The 19,936-nt window shown below is 43.1% G+C and overlaps 1 protein-coding gene across 4 annotated transcripts in view; it reads left to right on the top strand.

Moving 5' to 3' along the window:
* LIMCH1 (LIM and calponin homology domains 1) overlaps positions 1-19,936 on the top strand; it is a 662,913-nt gene that overhangs the window by 618,178 nt on the left and 24,799 nt on the right. For 3 of the 4 annotated variants that reach the window (XM_069201848.1, XM_069201843.1, XM_069201837.1), the window contains 3 exons: positions 3,930-4,103; positions 10,490-10,629; positions 17,636-17,754. In XM_069201848.1, the coding sequence (XP_069057949.1) occupies positions 3,930-4,103; positions 10,490-10,629; positions 17,636-17,754 (433 nt within the window). The remainder of the gene's footprint in view (positions 1-3,929; positions 4,104-10,489; positions 10,630-17,635; positions 17,755-19,936) is intronic. The other variant, XM_069201855.1, reaches the window with a different exon arrangement.

The following is a 19,936-nucleotide window of genomic DNA, read 5'->3' as shown; positions in this document are numbered from 1 at the left end:
CGTGCCTGCGGAGTGTGGAACGGGGATAGTGCTAGGCGTTTTGTTTGAGTATTTAAGGGAATCTTTAAATATGATGTTATCCTCGTTTACTGTTGGACGTGTAATTTAAGTAGATTTCCTCTACAGGTTGATGGTTAAAAATAAAAAAAATGATCAAACAGTACATAAGCTGTGGTCGCAGACTGAGTTTGTTGTGTATTCTCTCTTTCAGTTGCAGTGCATGGAGCAGTGTGGTATTTGCATATATTTGACTAGCTACCCAAGTGAATACAAGAGAAGTTCCCTTTGATGTTTTCAGGGGAACGGAAACCTAACACTAAGGGCCTGATTACAACTTTGGCGAAGGGGGTTAATCCATCCCAAATGCGAGTATGGTCATAAGGGTTCTATTGGATGAGTGGAGCCGGGATGGGAAAGCCTAGAGCGTGGAAGATATAAGAAGGGATCACGCCAGGAAGTCAAAGGGACGGCTTGAAGGGAAACAGGTGACCCTGTCATAGTGAGACTTATGGGTTTTGTAAGTACTTGAATGTCCAAGTATTCTGAAACTTCAGAAGCCATGCAAGTGTTGGGTAATGAGGTTAATTGGGAAAATAAATTAAAGGAGGAAAAGAATGTAATAGCGATGGAGAATGGGAAAATACAAGAAAAGAAGCATATTACAGATAGTGCGGGATAATATTTTAAATAATCTCATGGTGAATATTCAGCGTTTCATCTTTTGTGTGGGCCTCTTGCTCATTTAGTTACTTTTACATTATTTTAATGCTGGGGGAGTTTTACACTGTGTGCACACGCTTGGGGCCTCTGTATGTGCGTGCTTTCACCCAGTCAATTAACAATTGTAGTTATCAAGTACTTAGTAGCTGTGCTATAAAGGCTCATTTCATCGTTTAACTTTATCGTGCACTAATGCCCGAAGAGCAGTATTCCACTCTGGGATATGATAAACATAAGAAAGCTGGTTCCTAAAGTAAATTATGGAGAAGGGCAGCTCCTCTGCAAATATCCCCATGTGGCAGCTTCAAATGTCTCTGCACAAAGCTGTGTATGTCAAACTAGTGCTCATAGTCTGAGATTTTATTCTACTTGTATTGAATTATTCAGCAGGCCCTCATCTCTGTCCCACACATAACTAACAGGCCTCAAAGGCATTTTGTACAAACATCAAGTTCTTCTCCCACCTTCCTGTTAAGCGTCATCCCTATCTTACAGTAGTCCTGGCTATTGAAGAAAATGTTATAGCAGCAAAACGAAAAGGCAAGACTGTGACTCAGTTTGTAAAAATGACAAAGTATCCTGAATAATATTTTGTCCTCATGAAACTAAAACAAGGGTGGGAAGATGTAATGGTCAGCTTTACAGCCTCAAAGGCAGTCTGCATGTGATCAAACTTTAAATATAAAGGCAAGTGTAGTGTTTGCAGAGCGTACTCCAAAGGTTGTAAATCTTGAACCTTTAAACTACTGGTTTATTTCAGCCTCCACATAAGGTTCATGATACAGAGAAAGCTGGGAACTGTGATGTACTTTCATAAACAGTATTGTTATCACCAGCTTAGACATGGGTGTCACTAGATTGTCTCCAGTATTGCAATAATCCGAATTGGCTCTTCTCTACCTACATTTTGCAGGCGCCATAATACCACTGGTGTGTGTAGTAACGAAGAAATGATGTGATTTAGTAGTGGGGCATGGTTGGCTACACAGTTACTAACTAGGGTTTGGTACCTTGGAGAAGTCATTGAGTTTTATGGTATGGTCTGAGAGATGTTATCCTTCTGTTTACATGGTAGAAGTAAGCATGATAAAATACACTTACACCATTTTCTGCTCTGCCCTTTTAGCAAATTTGCTTCACAGTTAACAATATTTTAATATAGCCGTAGTTTAAATAACGTTTTCAGTCGAACAACGTAAAAAGCTGTGTGCTTTTTTTATAATCCTGCAGCAAAACTGTGGTTTTGCATATGGACATCCACTCCAAGGAGCTAGTATGGGAAATGATTAATATGTTGCAAGTCTACTCGTGCGGGCAGAAAGGCCACTAGTCCCATAGTTTATTCCTGAGGATGTTAGTGGGCCCCAAAGTACCAAGTGAAGTGTCTCAAGCACAAAGCTGGTGTGGTTCAAGTATGTGAATGTTCCACAGCAATCAAACTGACATCAAACAGTCGACCTGGGTTGCCGTTATTGGATCTAAATATGTAAATGGATCCAACCAGAATTCCATTGTGGTAAAGTAATAGATTTTCCTAATTTAAGACGGATCTTTCCCTATCAAGATTATTATAATAACTTCTTCTTATAAAGCACTTCTTGCTGCATTTCACCTATTTCTAAGTGCTATAAATAACAGATGTCTCTTTAACCCGTGTCATGGTACTCAATTTACCGACCAGTGGAAGCATAGAAAGCTGAGTTGGTCTTTACAGGGATTGAATTTGTGGCCCGAAGATTACTATCTATTTCAGTGGCGAATGTGCAACACGCTAGGCCAGACTGCTGGCTGTGGGTGCCTTAGGTTGCACATTCCAAATTACATTTCCCACTCCAGTTCTGTGGGAATAAGCTGGGGCCGTATATTGTGTGTTGTTGTCACTATTGTATGTAAAATGCTTGCTTAGGTTCCCACCCATGACCATGTGCTTGTGTGTTTTTATTAAAAAAGAAAAGTCCTGAAACCTCTGTCCGTGGCTCCAGAAAAAAATACTTCTGCAATAACAGTTACTTACTACTTGGCCCACAACCATTCCCCTATGGCAGTTTAAAGACGGATTTGCCCAAAAGGATTTATGGAATTCGTTTTCAATTAATAATTTTAGTAGCACAGCAAGCTGCTACTTATTTAACAACAGACTTGCAGTGTGCTGCTGATAATAAAACGGTCCCCTTCTCTTGGTAGGCAAATGAAGATACGTTGTGGTGATGACTGCGTAGGTGTTGTCAAAGTGGCCGTCTGATGTAGAGGAAAAAAAATTGCGTTCTTTAACCACCCTGTATCGCTAACAGTCACCGCCAAAAGGCTTCCTAGAACGTTGGCTTGTTTGATGTCTGCTTGGGTTTTGAGATGCATTTTGATCTCCTTCACTGGATGGCCCCTTTATGTGTCAATGTGTCATGAGGGGCACTGTAAACATGTCCTGGCGTATCAGCCAACAGTTCTTTTGATTCTGAGGGTTTCAATTTTTTTTCTTTTTCATTACAAGTCTTCACCTCAAAGCTCAATCATGTGTTGTTTTGTTGACCAAATAAAATCAGGGCTGGCCAAATGCAATCCTACTGGCATGGGGTCTCGCTAAAGTAAACTGTTGTGTCTGGTGTGTTGCTCTGTTTGGATACCCCTGAATATCACTCTGCAAGCCGTCGCCTTGTCATTTAGAACTCCTCTGCCGCCTCTCCTAGGGAGAAAAGGGAGCATTCCAGAGCTGAATGGCGTAACGGAGTGGTCTTCAAATTCATACGATATTGCCAAGTTGACTCAGATTATGCTGGGACTGGCCTGATACCTGGGTTTGAAGGGTTGAGGCGGCTGTCTTAATTGTCTTTTTGTGTTGTTTACAGTCTAGGCATAATAAACTGTGATAGTCTTGTCTGTCTTGGCTTTTCTTATGCTTCCCTGTTTCAATTCATGTTAAGTGGTTACTGTACGAATTTTGTATATTGTTTTCTAATAATTCCCCAGCCAGTGTATAGACCATGTTGAGTCCTGTTGCCCTTTGAGCTTATGGAATGCACGTGCCTGTGATTAAAATCCATACTGTGCATGACAAAGGCCTTGTGTACTACTTCATGGACTGCCTTTTCTCAAAATCCTTTCTTTAAACCAGTATTTTTCTCTGATAGACTGAAGTTACCGCAAATGAATGGTAAATGTATCTGATCTGCGCAAGTCTAAGATGTTGCTTCCTTTTCGCTTCATCTTTTAAGGAACGCAAGATCATTGAAGATACTGTGGTTCCTTTTACTATTTCTTCGAGCTCTGCTGAACCCTTCTCTTCCTGCTCCTCTTCTTCCGTGACTGAGAATAACATGGGTCCCTTGTCTCTAGTGAGGCCTGTAGGGGAACAGAAAAACCATCACGAAGTTGCAGAACAACAAACGGTAAGCGCCATACAACCTCCTACTGGTGCACGTGTACTTCTCCCCTTTCAAAGGTACATCTAATAGTATTCACTGAATAACTAATTTTCCTTTTTCCTGGACTTCCCCCATCAGTGTGTCACCTTAGCTAGGTGGGTAATTACATAGCTACAGTGTGTGTGGATATGTTGTTCCAGCTAGCTTTCACTGTAGCATGATATCACCTACTTGATGGCCAGATATCCACTGAGCCCAGTCAGCCTGCTTTTTCTTACTGCCACAGAAATCTAAAGAATTGCACATGAAGGATGCAGAACGATTCCCATTAGCCTAAACATAACAAGACTGGGTGTTGCATTAGCCAGTCTCCTCACCTTAAGTGTCGGATCTGGTCCTCGCTGCAGGGTCACCCCCAAACGTTTTGCCTTCACCCCTCCTGCTTTGCTGAATCCGTTTTTGTTGGCTTTAGATCTCTGTGCACTTTCCCACTGCTAACAAGTGCTGAAGTGCTTGTGCTATCTTGCTAAAAAATGTGGTAAAATTGGCTTATACCTGATTGGCATGTATATTTTACTTGTTAGTCCCTAGTATGTGGTACTACAGGTACCCAGGGTCTGTTAATTATTTGCTACTAGTGGGCCTGCAGCACTCATTGTGCCACACACGTGAGAAGCACTGTAGCACTTGTCCCAGGCCTGCCACTGCAGAATGTAGGACAATTATAAACTGCCATTTCAAATTGGCAAAATAAACTTTTTGCCAGGCTTAAACCTTGCTTTTTATTTCGTATTAGTCAAGCCTAAGGCAGGCCATAAAGTCTCATAGGGCAAGGTGCGTTCTTTTTAAAACGCAGGACTTGTGTACTTAAGTTTTACATGTCCTAGCAATGGAAAACTAAAGTTGTTTTTCACTGATTCAAGGCCTGTCTCTCCCATTGACTGACACTGGGTTACCTTATTACCTCTAATAAGTGCTAACTTTTGATTGGGAGTAGATGGAGATATGCTGTCTAAACTCTGAATTATAGTTTAAAATCCTCTTTAATGGCTGAGGTCGAATTCTAGGTCACAATTCCAAAAATGCCACTTTTAAAAGTTGAAATTTTATGGTCCCAACCGTTTGTGCCTTCTGCCAATCTCCTGGGTCACATGATTGTGAATGATGCTGCTGTTGACATTTGTGTATTCCTTCCAGACAGTGACACAAAGGGGCTTCAGGTGGGGAGAGAAGGAGCCATCCTGGCAGGATGACTGGGAGGGGCTGTACCCAGCCCCACTTACATTTCAAAGGGCTCTGCCTCTTGCGCACACAAAGACATCTGATGGTATCCTCTCACACAAAGGCGAGCACCAGGTATAAATATTGGACTTATATCCAATATATATTAATATTGGACCCCCCCTCCCACCCCCACCACACACTCTCCATGGTCCGGGAGCACAAGTCTGTAAAGCCATTTTAATTTGCAGGTTCTGAGAGAATAGTGGCAGACAGTTCTGGATACTACCTGTTGGGCCTGGCCTATTTTTAGGGTTATCCCCAAGGTTTAGGTTTTTGCCTTCTTCCTCCTATTTTTTCTGACCTGTTTTTGTCTGGGTAAACCCGTGCTAAAGTGCATTGCTCAATCCCCAAAAGTAAGAATTGGGAATCTCCTCCTGTGATGTGTTGTGGTATATAGCAGCCGTCACACTTTTTCAGAGTGCACTTCTTCCTATGTGGGAACGCTGTGAGCAGAGTCAAAACGAGCACTGGCAAAGCCAACACATCGCTGTGTGATAACCTCTGCTAAAAATGACTCAGCAAGAAATGCCTTCAGCTGGAAGGGGCTGGATGAGTGCAGCAGTCGGTGGTGTGATCCCCTGCCAGGACTGTACATGCTGTTTCAGCTTCTGACAGATCTGCATCATGTAAACATCTGAGTATTAATCACATCACTGCTGTCAACAAACGACTAAAGCTGTGTGCAGCCAGAAGCTACAAAGGGTCCTCTAGGATTTTGCAAATTCTTGTTTGTTTTACTTTCCAGAGAAAATGATGTGCTCCAGAAGCTTACTATATTTATTGATATCTACCCTAAAATGTGTAATGTAAATGTTAATAATTTAAGTTTAATTGATGATAGAGAATATTAAAGTTGACATTTATTTATCAGGCAGTACTATTACTTAATGCAGTGGTACTCTTTGAATGCCTAATTCAACTACGGTGGTGTTTAGGCCCCTGATATGACTATATATGTATATAGACATAACCCACACACTACATAAGGTGCATTACACCACCAGGCTTGGTTGCAGAGTTATTTTGTACATACTATAAAATGCACATGGAAAGCCCCTTCTGAAAGCAGGCAGGCCTACATTCTTTAGCCTGCAGCAGAATACAACCATAACAAATACTCTGCGAAGTTCTCTGATGGCTGAGAGCCTCGTGAACACAGTTTAGTCTTGTAGTGAAATACTTGCTTTTTCATTTTGAGTTCTAATGAAATAGTATCTTTATATTACTTTGTCCACCTGGGGGTTGTCTGTAGTTGTACTGGCTGCGATGAATGCGCAGGCCATACTGCATGCCTTGTATACACGGGCATTTGAAATGTACCTTACTTGGTAGCAATTCCTTTAAATAATGTGCAAATATCAAAAATGTTTTTGCATTACTATCTCCATTCCTATACGCACGCACATTGGAGAATGTGTCCACAGCTCATCACTGAAGTTTACAAAAAAGTGATGAGTGTACTGCTTAAGTTAACCTCAGCAACTGGTAATTCTCAGAAACTGGTAATGGACTCTGGATGCATCCCCAGTCCAGTGTTATTTTGTTAGTTTAGACCCAGCCATATGCAAACCTGTGTTGCCCCTGCTCCAGTGGAAACCGTGCAGCCTAAACTGCTGGGCCATGTCCTCCCTGAACCATACCACAAGCAACCTAAAACCGGTTTGCCCTGATCCATCCAGTGGAGCATGGTTCCAGTGGCACAGCGAGCAAGGAATACACGTCGGGGAATACCCATTGCACTTAGGACATCGAACTGAATTATACGCATTGCCTTTTGTGTGTTTGATGCAGTGCTTTAACTTGGCTGGTTCTCAAGGGTACCAAGTACAAGCACTTTTTCATTTTCTCCCCTTGAGGACAGGAACTTTACCTCAGACAAGGAGAGTATTGGTGTTCATAGGGGTCTGGCTTCGACGCAGGTGGATCTGTGCTCGTCAACTGTACCCGACAGCACCTTCAGGACGTCCTTTAAAGCATGCATTTGAAACAGGGAGGACGCCTGGTCTGAGCTGGTGCAGAAGCGTCTGAACAGCAGATTTTGTCTCCAGGGCACAGCAGTTTACGTGTGCTGCTCTGGATGGTGTAAGAGTAGTGTAGCTGCGGCGTCTTACCAGTTTGAGGTGGCAAGATGACAGTAAAACCTAATGGGCAGCTGTGTTGGGTGCGTTTTTCATGGCAATGCAGCTTTTCAGCATGCCCATTCTTTTAGACGCCTGAAAATCACCACCCCTCAGCAATTTGAATTAAATGTGTTCGTTTGGAAAAAATAAAACCTGCCCTGGCCGCCAATTTCCTCAGAGCAATAAATGTTTTTTTAAACGTTTTACAAGAAAAAAATTGTCAAAGACAAATGTGATAAACTTATTATGGCCTGCTTAACTGATCACAACAGGCTGTATTTCAATTATCACATAGTCCAGTGTACAATGGCACTTTATTAACTGGTGGTTAATGCACTTTCTGGAAAGTTCTGTGTGCATTCTAAACAACGGTTCAACTTAGCATAAAATTGCACGGAGGATCAATGTGCCTGCTGTAAAGCACAGCATGAAACATGCAGATCTCAAATGTGTGTTTGATATTGATAGATTAGTTGGTTAAGGTTTTTGTTGCAGATCCATGAGTTACCTGTAGGTCGCAAGTTAAAGTCCTTGTGTAGTTTAGTGATTTACGATCTTGCATCAAGGAAATGCATGCAAACTACAAGGCATTCATTTGGAATCTTGCTCTTCTTCCTCAGTACTTTGTTATTCTAAGGTTGCCAAAAACGGATTACTTTGGGTAATTAAAAACACTTATTAGTAAGTGCTATATAAATGATCATTAGGGTAATAACTCATGTACAGATACATCAGACATTCTTACAGTGCATGCAGATTTCTTGCATGCAAATCGTTCGATACATCAGACATTCTTACAGTCCATGCAGATTTCTTTAATACAAAGCGTTTGATGTCAAAAACCTAGTTCTGCCCCTCTTAGCCCCACCCTTAGCACTGCACTTAAGCACCCTCCAAACTCCACCCCCAGTCCTCTGCTCTTCTTGGTGAGTACCTTCACTTATTTTTTTTCATTTAAAGTACTGGTTTGCTATAACCACCTATTTGGTCGAGGATATAGCCAGGAGTGGGTCCCGTGCTCACTGTGCCACTGAAATCAAGCTACACCCAACTGACGAGCCCCAATCAGGGCAAAACGAGTCTTGGTTTGGTGTGTTACCTGGTAGTTCAGGCTACACTGTTCCTATTGGAGCATGGACAAGAATGATTTGCCTATGCCTGGGTCTAATCTGAGGTGGCGCGGTGAACCATAGAGCAATGGATGCTACTCCGAGATATTGCCAGTGGTTAGAATATTGGAAGCATCCTCCCATCTCATTTTGTGTTTGATGTAACGGGTGGCATAGGTCATTGCAGGGATGAGGGTTTGTATACTATAAGGATTAGTTTAAAACTTGGCAAAGCCACTTATGTAAAAAGGCAAATCTGACATTTTATTTTGAAGAGCACACGAGTTTTGTAAGAAAGGGGAGTTGCACTGAAAATGCCACAATGTCTTGCGGATCTGTTTTGCTGTTTTTCATGGGGGTATGCTGCCATCGCGTGGTCAGAACTGGTATAAATTATTTTTCTCCCTGTTAAGACAGCTGGCCTAGAGAAGCAGAAAATATTGATGACATGTTTATACTCGGATGTCTTAGAAAGCTGTCCTCACTGTTTAGATAAACGGTGGCCGGTCAAACCATCATTGCATGTACAAAGAGGTTTGTTTCAAAGGCCCGAAAAGTCATATCGAACAGCACAGATTGGAAGTAAACTTTCTTCAGAATGGAGAGAAATATGGTACGTGAGAATGATTATGCTCAGGCTTTCTAGGAACGTAGTGTTCGTTACCCGCCTATATTTAATGAATGGCTGTTTTCCTACACCCTTCCACATGCAGGTTCTGCCGTTTTTTCAAAGGACTTTGCCACGTGTTGTTTGGTTGAGTTAGGGTCGCTCGTGTAGCTTGTGTGTAGTCTGGGAACATGAGGATCCTATTACAGGTGACTGACTGGTCGCACTTTTCTGTATTCTTCCAATATAGATAGCTTTCATGTATATCGTTAATATTGCCGTTATTGGTCTCGGAGATGCCTCTTGTGGTGACCTCTTTCCTGGTAGTCTGCCGTCGCCTCAATTTACACCGATGACAGCAACCACTCACCACTATAGTGGATAACTGTCACTGGGCTCTAGGGCATCAGCATGCATGGGTACAAAACCACATTTACAGCCACGGGCTGAAAAAAATGTTTTTCATTTTTTTTTTGTGAAGGGCCAAGCAGCTGCCACTTGTTCGTCAGACGATCACGCCACTTTTCAAAAGCAGCACTTTTGTATGAAAATTACTTTTCTTTTATTTACCACTCCAGGTGGCATCCACCATCTTGGATCGGTAAATAACAAAAATAAAGACAATGGTGCACGTGGAATTTAGTAGGTGTGCACATGCGTGGTGATGTGTGCCTGCTGAATGATCCGGCAGTCAGCAGCGTCATGGTGCTTATCTGGGTATTGCATTATCATTTTTTTTCTTTTTGCTGAAGCTAAAAAAAAAGGCGAGGCCAACTGCTATGGCAGTGCCTTTTTCAATATTAATATTGGTTGCTTATTTGAATCAATGCTTGTATTTACCTGTCGAGGGTGAAATGTGTGTGGTGGTATCTCTTTCTGGGTAGGCAAGCATGCCTGCTGCCTTCCTATGGAGGGGTTAGATTGGGTTATGCTGAATTTGAAGTTCATCAGAGGCTGTTGTCAAAGTTGCAAACGTTTGTGGATGGCAAAGCCAGCAGTCTCGTGTACAAAGTAAAAATGCAATGTCAGCCAGCCAGGTTAGAGGCATTTCTGATACGGTGAGGCATAGCTTTCATTTAACGCATTTCTACCTAGATTTCAAAACACGGTCACTTCCAAATATTTTTTTCATGACCTATATCCAGAATGTATGTTGTACCAAGAGACACTTACATATTATATCAATATATTTATAAATACATTGTGAAGGACTTTATCAACGCCAGTATAAGTTTTATTAACTCAGTCTGCCAAGAAGTATGACTTTGTTGTGATCTGATGTCTTTCCAGTGTGCAGCACCGATAGGAACTGAGCACGTGGAAGAAAAGCAACCCACAGCAGTGAACGAAAAGCAAAATTCCGTGTGGGACCATAATGGAGATTCACTTCTAAGCAATGGCAAAGGGGATCTTTGGCTGGAGAATAAAAGGTAGGACAAAGCACAACTGTAGGTTCATCCAAACAGTTCCTGTGCACAGCTTGTGCTATGGGAACCCCTTTCTCCCCCCCCCCTACATTTGATCTTTTGTTTTTGATTATGCCTCCCACCAATTTTGTAGGCCTTGGTAAATGTACGGTATTTGATAAGTTACTTTATATACAGTGCTGAAATTGTATCTCAGAAGTTTGGGATAAGAGCAGTCGATACTACAGATGCACGTAAATAAGAGGAATGCTTCGTAATAAAAATAGTATTGTCTTTTGGTGAAAAATAAGGTTCTTACGTTTAAGCATGATGTTTCACAAGAGCAGCCATCATCAAAGGTTAATTGTGAGACAACGGAGAGAGCTGTCTTCAGCATCTGCTACGCGCCTGCCTTGTAGCAGGCATTAACAACAATTTCCTCACAATAATGCTAGTTCTCAAGGTGTTTTATATTCTAAAATGCTTGTTGACTTGACAGGATTGCAAGACAGAAATACTCAACTAGGGTTCCTATTTCCAACCAGACTGGAAGCTGCATAAATTGTGATAGTTTGCAAAGCCTTCCGTAACAGTCAGGAGTGAGACGTGCTTGCCATTCTGCCTAGACTACTCTTGTGTTTATCACTGTAGGCGATCACCCTCTTTTTTGCGGGGATCATGGATGACTGTCCTCCAGCGGTCCTCCCAGTGCCTCTCAAAAGATAATAGTTTGTGCTGAGACAGACCTCCCGTTTCCCCCTACCTGAAACCAATGGATCTCTCCAGGGCTCCAACTCTTGCTCAGAATTTTAATCTCTACATGCAATGCTTACATGTCCACCTTGCCAACTGGGACATTTCCATCCATTAATATACTGGTTATGCACATCCCTGTCTTAAAGTCTTGTGGGCCAGAATTATTCCATCGCCTATATCTGATACACACATGTATGTCCACTGTATACCTAAAACTGAAGCCTACCAAAATAAAGTTTTCTCTACTTTATAGCAAAACTGTTGAATCGCCCATCTAGTCCAGGCTGATGGACAGGTTTATGGATGTATTACCCCATCCATACACTGAGCAAAGCCTCTTGGATTCTGCAGCAAAAAGCCTCTTTAATTACATGTGGACAAATAATACAAAGTCATCGAGAAGGCTGTCAACAAACAACTAATCCGCTTCCTTGAGGAGAACTGCACCCTGGACCCTTCGCAATTCGGATTCCCGCATCAACCACAGTACTGGAACCGCCCTCATCGCCGCCACTGACGACACCAGAACCATACTGGACAACGTGAAACCACAGCCCTCATCCTTCTGGACCTCTCAGCCGCGTTCAACACTGTCTGCCACCACACCCTACACTCACGCCTCAGCAATGCAGGAATCCGTGACAGAGCCCTGGACTGGGTCACCTCCTATCTCACTGGCAGAGCCAGAGAGTCTGCCTCCCCCATTTCTCTCGGACGCCACCAAAATCATCTGCGGAGTACCCCAGGGTTCGTCCCTCAGCCCGACCCTCTTCAACATCTACAAGGCCCCACTCGCTAACATCGCCCTATCCCACAACCTCAACATCGTCTCATACGCCGACGACACCCAGCTGATCCTCTCGTTCACCAAGTACTCTTCCAAGACCTACCTCCATGAAGGAATGAAGGCCATTGCTGAATGGATGTAGAGCAGCTGCTTCAAACTCAATTCCGACAAGACGGAAGTCCTCATCTTCTGCTCCACCACCTCCGCATGGGATGACTCCTGGTGGCCTGCCACTCTCGGAGCCACTCCGATTCCCACCGAGAACGCAGAGAACCTAGGATTCATCTTGGACTCCTCATTATTCATGACCCAGCCAGTCAACGCCATCTCCTCCTGCTGCTTCAACTCCCTCCGTCTGCTCCGAAAGATCTACAAATGGATACCCACTGAAACCAGAAGATCAGTCACCCAAGACCTCGTAAGCAGCAAACTGGACTATGTCAATGCCCTCTACGCAGGAACCACAGCCAGACTCCAGAAGAGTCTGCAACGCATCCAGATCGCCTCTGCATGCCTCATCCTGGACATCCCCTGCCACTGCCACATCACAGACCACCTGAGAAACCTGCACTGGCTCCCAGTCAACAAGAGAATCACCTTCAAACTCCTCACCCACGCTCACAAAGCACTGCACAACACCGGACCAGAATACCTCAACAGATGGCTCTCCTTCTACACCCTGACCTGGTATTTCCGCCGACCTCGCAACCATCCCATGCATCCGCAGAACTACAACTGGCGGTAGATCATTTTCGCACCTCACCACCAAAACGTGGAACACTCTTCCCACCCACCTGTGCCAGACCAAAGACCTCCTTACCATCAGGAAACTTCTCAAGACCTGGCTGTTCGAGCATTAGCAGCCCCACCCCTTCTCTCCCCCTTCAGTGCCTTGAGACCCTCACGGGTGAGTAGTGTGCTTTACAAATTCCGGATTGATTGAATCAATAAGTCATTTGTAGAGCATGTCGCTGTCACTCCTGGGGGTATCTGGCGAGAGGGTGTGATGTCTCTGTCGAAGAGCCAGGCCTTGAGTCTTTCTGAAGTCTTCCAGTGTGGGTGCAGTTTGGAGAGGAAGGGGTCGGTCATTCTCATACATCGCCGCCAAGGCCTAGAACGAGCGGCCACCGCTGTGGCTGCACCATATTCCGGCAGTGAGGGCCAGCAAGTAAGAGCGTAGGTGCCTGGTGAGTTGGAGGAAGTGTAGACAGTGGTTGGCCCGTCCTTGATCATGTAGGGCTTTGTAGGTGTACGTGAGGAACTTGAAATTATATCTCTTCTGGCCCGGAAGCCAGTGGAGGTTTCTGAGGTGGGGGTGATGTAAGTGCGCCTATGAAGGTCCAGGATGAGTCTGGCAGTAGTGCTCTTGATTGTCTGGAATCTCTTTAGGAACTGGGAGGACATGCCGGCATAGAGAAGATTGCCGTAGTTGAGGCGACTGGTGATGAGGCCCTGGGTGACGGTTTTCATGGTGTTGGCTGGGATCCTTCCAAAGATTCTGCAGAGTAAGCAGAGACTGTGGAAGCAGGAGGAGGCGACTGCATTGATCTGCCACTTCATGGTCCACTCACTGTTGAGGATGATGGCAATGTTGCAAGTGTGGTCTTTAGGCATGGGAGTGGGTCGGAGTTCGGCTGGCCACCAGCTTTTGTCCCAAATTGGGGGGGGGCTGTTTCTGGAGGATTGGGACTTCCGTCTTGTCAGGGTTGATCTCCAGGGAGTTGGTTTGCTCCAGTCCGCTACGGTGGTCATGGCATTGAGGAAGTTGGTTCTGGTGATGTGGGGTCTTCAGTAAGCGAGGGATCAGTTGAGTATCATCTACATAAGAGATGATGTTGAGTCCGTGGGATCTAATGATTTCAGCCAGGGAATTAATGTAGGTATTGAACCAGAGGAGGGCTGAGGGATGAACCTTGGGGCACACCACAAATGATGCTGTTGGGTGTGGAGGTGAAAGGGGGCTAGTCTGAAGCGCCGAGTGTGTCCTGTCAAGAAGGAGGCAATCCATTTGAGGGCATTGTTTTGTATTCCGATGCTGTTGAGTCTGCTGATGAGTCTGTGGTGGGGGACGGTGATGAAAGAAGGCTGATCAAGGCGGTGTTTTTCCTGCGGTCAGTGAGTGCTCTGATGTCGGTGGCAGCGATGAGTGCTGTCTCAGTGCTGTGGTTGAAACAGAAAGCTGATTGGAGGGTGTCCAGTAGATTAGTTTCTTCCAGGTAGCTGGTGAGCTGCTGATTGATGGCCTTCTCAAGTACTTTGGTTGGGTAGGAGAGTAGGGAGATGGGTCAGTAATCCTTAAGTTTGTTGGGGTCGACAGGGAGTTTTTTTAAGGAGGTGTTTGATTTGCGCATGTTTCCATTTGTCCGGAAAAACTGCTGAGTTGATGGAAGTGCTGAGGATGCTGGTGAGTTCCGTGGTGATGGGGTTGGTTCCGAGGTTGAACAGGAGGTGGGGACATTGGTCGGTGGGCCAAGTCAGGAGTGAATGGATGACATGATGGCTGAGGTGGATTGAGTGGTGAGCAGTGCTCACGTGGAAATCATACTGTTGGTGTGTGCTGGGGGGTCGAGAGAGCTGAGGTTGAAGATCGTGTCCTGGGGTCAAAGTTGTGGTAGATGGTGGCAACAAGGCAATAGACTTGGTTCAAAAAATCCTCCTGGTCTACTCAATCAGGCCATATCATCCCCTGTCCAACTGTCACTTGACCATTATTGTGCTAGAATTGTCCAGTTTGGCAGGAGCACCAACTTCCCTCACAGATTAGTCTACCGTCCCGCTGTCTGTCTGAAATAGGTCAAAAGATAATTAACCACATCTCTGTCACATATAGGGAGCTGCTCTGGCTCCTACTTCTAGCTCTTATTTTGGTTCAGAACGTGTTGTTTTGCAGTTGGTTGAAGAAACTATGTTTTTACTGACATAAATCCATCTTTGACTGCTGCCACATCACTTGCAGCCACTCCCCAGCAAGAATGAAAATCTGGAAAGCAAATCAAGATTGACCAAAGTTACAAACATTTTAAAACATTCACACAAGAACTTGACTGCCTGTTGTAAGGAAGGTACTTGAAGACTCAGTAGGTTCAAGTACCTCACTGTTGCATGACAAATAGGTGGCATGCTTTATCCTCTGGCCCCTCCTGGCACTGATCAGATTGATCTCTGTGAAATCTTCTGCCTACCTGATTGTTTGGGAGCTTATGAGGAAGTGGTTTTGTGCCTATGGAGTTACGAGCTTATGAGGATGTGGTTTTGTGCATAAAGAGTTATGAACTTATGCCTGTCTCTAAATGGTTGGGTGTAAGGGTATAGTGCATACTGAAAATAAGTGTAGGTTAAAATTCTCTCATGATTGGACTTGTGTCCCCCTATTATGAGTTTAAAAATAAGATGGGATTCATTTCAACCCTCTAATGGCGGTTGAAATGCTTCTGCCAATTATCAACCCTCCACTGACGTCAGGGGCATTCATCCGGTGGTCACGCTCTCTGCTCAAGCATATGAAAAACAGAAAGATGTAAATAATTACACCCCCAAGGAAGAGGGTAACTGTCAGATATAGTCCTCACTGGATATCAATTATTGGTCAGTGAAAGAGCAGAACATTCTGCCAACCGTGAGATGTTGTATAGTTAACAAAATGTGAACTACACTGTGTGAAAACATACATTTGTTACTCAGACATCATTGAAGTGATTGGTCATTAGCACTGCGATCCTAGTCAATACGTACTCACAATTTGCCTTACCAACAGTTAGAAAGGAAATCGCTACAATCTCGAAGCTGGAGAAATTGAGCAGAGCTCTGGTTGGATATGGATAAACAGGTGTTCGACAGGGTGTGTGATACGGTTTATCGATCCGTTATGCCTCATGTCATGATAAGTATCTCTTAAGGAAAACCATTTTACTTATTTTCTGTAACTACTGGCCATGTGTATAAAATATATTTGTCTGTTTAGATAAGTTATTGCAAACTATTATATGAGGCTTTTGATTAATGGCAAGTATCTTAACAAACTCTGTTCTAATTATACTGTTAAACTCAGATGGGTGATCACATGTCATACTGGGCTGTATCTGTCTGCCCTCGTGACTGCACTTCACATAAGTGGTAAATAAATGGCATGCTAGTAGTCTTTTCCCAAGTTAGACAGCACAGTGAAATGATGTCTGTTGGTACATGTAATGGTTAAACATCAACTAGCCATTGTAAACCGCAGTTCTTAATTAGCAAGACTATCAGTCCTGCATGTATAGTGCGATCAAACATCCGTTATCGTTCTCAACAATAAGATTTTGGTTGTCACAGTCATAAACAAAAACAACAAGCATTTCCAATGCAATGAGTCTCGCATATGCTCGAGTTAGAGCTATTCGCTTTGTAAATTCCTAACTGGACTTTTCTTGCCACATATTGAAAATTAAAATAAAACAGTTGACATAAGAGAGCCAATTCAAAGCGCCACGGCCACCATGAGCATGAAGGAGAGACACAAAAGGAAAAAGTTTGCTCGCAGTCAAACGTATCGGTAAAAGTGCAATTATCTATGTAACAGGGTCGATGGCCAAGGCGGTAACAAAACTGTCCCAAGAAGGAACCTATGTAAAGCATTTACCAGTGATAACAAAGGATTTTTGAAAGGCAAGCTCATGAACGAGTGATGGTGATGGGCGTGCAGTGGGAGTGGTTAAAAGCCCACTGATAGATTACAACAGACCAGAGCGCTTGCATGCTCGACCTAAAAACAGGGTGAGAGTGAGCTCATGTCAGTGAACAATACTACGTTTAAATAAGGCCCTTCAAATGGGGTGTAAATTGGAGAATAAACGCCACTTAACTTTCAATGTCCCTGCCGTACTTTCCACAAATATATATGTTCCAGGTTAAACATTCCATGCTCTTAAAAAAGCCAGGTGAGGTGGCTGCCTGTTTTGTGTCTGCAGCCAAATTGTGGGAACTTGATCTATTATCCATGAGGATTCTGCAGAACCATCTCGCTTAAGTCTTATGTACCTGCTTGTTCAATAATTAATTGCAGCCTTTCCTTGGGCTTAGACTGCCCCTCATACCACACCTAGTGCCACAACACCTTTTGGCTAATCGCCACGCTCTACAAATTAATGAATACTATATTAACATAACATACTTTGCGTTCAGTTGCTCAGTCGGGAAATTAAAAGTGATATAAACGTTTGTATTGCAACCCATTGTCATGGAATAACTTCATGTCACGGTTGGATAGCTGCAAAATTTGCCCTTTTAACGATTTGGCAACAACGAATTTAGTACAACAATTGAGTGTTTGAGCCCTCTATTTAAGCCCAAAGTAAATCAAACACTTGATCAGGATTTACTCAATCTAGTTCAGAAAATGTACTCAATTGATTAGACATCAAATCTGAAACAATGTTGAGGATATATGTATCAGATATGCACAACATATGGCAATTGTTTAAAGTAAATCTCTTTTTCTGGCGTTCACAGTAGAAAAGAAGTGTCCGAGCCCTGTCCAGAGACGCTTCTTCCAATCCGAAGTGAAGAGAGAAGCCAGACCCGGGCAGAGGAATGCAGCTCGCCGGCCAGAATGCAGCTGCATCTCCAAGGTACGTTTACTTCAAGTAATGCACATTTGCTGTGTCATTCAAAGAAGAGCACATCTTTAAAAACACCCACAACAAAACAGCACACCCAAAGCTCACAATAATACAAAAATAAAGATAGAATTGTATGATGATCAGGTTTGTAAACAAATGTGCGTAAAAACTAAATCTGAAACCGGTATTGCGGAATACATTGATGAAGGTAAAAGAAAATACGTTTTGCAGGATATATGATACTCCTGAAGTATACATGGGTAACCTTTATAATTCTTTTTTGATAAATCTCCATATTGCTGTACATTGTGGCACCTGTATATATATATATATGCCCTCTGCCGTGTGGATTGGAGGGTCGCAGTAAAATGCTTCATCTTGAAGCAACTGTAAATACCATCATTTTATTTAGATTTTCTTTTTTTGACTTAATGACATACCAGAAATGTTCTTCTTCGTACTTGACCATAAACATACTCTCAACTTAGTGCATTTTAGAGGGAGGTGAGAGGTTTTGTAGAAACAGTCACTGGCATGAGTGCAACGGGTGATTCCCCATGCTGCAATACTTTTATGATTTCATGATCAGATAGCTTAAATATACATTTTAAAGCCAGAAAACGTAAACGTGAAATTGAGAAGTCGGGTTGTTCCACTGCTTCCCACCTAATATGAGTTAAATAGATGCTTTGAGCTACTCAAGGATCTTTTTGCCTGATATTTGTTCTAAGGATCGAGAAATAAAATGCTAATTTGATTCATGGAAATCTTAGCAAGCTCCTAATTACAAACAAAATAATGGGTTTTGGTGTAAATGTGTAGTTATGAAACTGACCCCAATTCTGCTCTTGACTGCTCATCTAACATGAAAACACTTAAGACAATTAAACAAAAAGTAAATTGGAAATAACAAAATAAAGATATATAAAGCAACACATTATCAGAAGGTTTGTGTTAAGTAAAGTTCGTTTCCATTTGTGAAAGTTCTTTGAGGCAACCTTTCTTTGGGAGTACAGCACAAGTACAAGAGTTTGCCACAGTCTTATGTGCAGTGTTGTGTGGATGTTGAAAGAGAAGCTCAGTGGAAATACACGTTCTGCACGATGCTTTAAGGCCCTCTTCCTTTGGCTTTTACCCCAGAATCCAAGTGCAGGCAGAGGCAATGGCTATTACAGTTCTCAGCTAGACTCAGCAACTTGTTGGATTCAGTGATTCCAACACAAATTAAGAATGAATCCTACATCTCGGGGACGCTTTTTTAAAATGTGCCTTTACCAGATCTGGACGTTTAACAATGTGATGCCATTGTTTTCGAAACAGAAGGCTTGGATGCTATAACCATTGGAGGACCCCTCCATCCTGGAACCTTTTCACTGACCGCTTCCATTATTTTGATGTGTTATGAAAATTCTTTATCGGGGTTTCAGTGAAGGTACAAAATTCACAATTTGAGTAAATATGTGAGCTTTGACAATGTAATTAAGCATCTGTTACAGAAAACCAAGCAAACAAAGCTATTAGTGTTAATTTAACAAATATATGAGTGTGCCGCAAAAGCAGCTTTGGAGGTGAGGACTTTAATTTTTTTGTATGTACTCTGACTCTTTATGTGATTGTACCTGGGGAATTTGATTGAAACCAATAGCTTGGAAATAGAAAGCAGCTATTCACCCCTGAATTACTTTACCTCTGTTCACTAGCTTTCAAGGGTTGCCCAGGTTTCCTCAGTGACTAATTGGCCCATTGACCCTTACTTCTCTCTTCACTCACCCATTCTTCCATTTTGGTTGATCTGTGAACCCATGTTCTGCATACACATTTGCAAATATGGGTTTAGTTGGTTATTATTTTGAAATTGGGGAGGTATACTGTCTGTGCCCCCGACCCTGGCTGATGCTCTTGGGGCCTCACACTGTGAAGATGAAACAACACATTGATATTAAGACAGATTATTGACCAGTGTTTGAGATGAATTCAAGTGTTCCAACCATAACAATGTTTTTTCTAAGAGGGGCACTACGAGAGATGCCAAGACATTGATTCTAAGCTCATTGACTCAGGCTGCACCGCATTGAGGAGCTCCAGCTAGGCAAAAACGGGTCTTGGGTTCCTTGTGTTCCCCTCTGGAGGGGGCGGCCTGGTAGTTCAGACTGGACTGGTTCTTTAAGCATGCATGGCTCAGAATCCTAAA

The sequence above is a fragment of the Pleurodeles waltl genome, chromosome 1_2 (assembly GCF_031143425.1).
Source record: "Pleurodeles waltl isolate 20211129_DDA chromosome 1_2, aPleWal1.hap1.20221129, whole genome shotgun sequence".
NCBI classification, from domain to species: domain Eukaryota; kingdom Metazoa; phylum Chordata; class Amphibia; order Caudata; family Salamandridae; genus Pleurodeles; species Pleurodeles waltl.
Note: the sequence above shows the minus strand (reverse complement) of the source record. Positions and strands in the feature narration are given on the sequence as shown.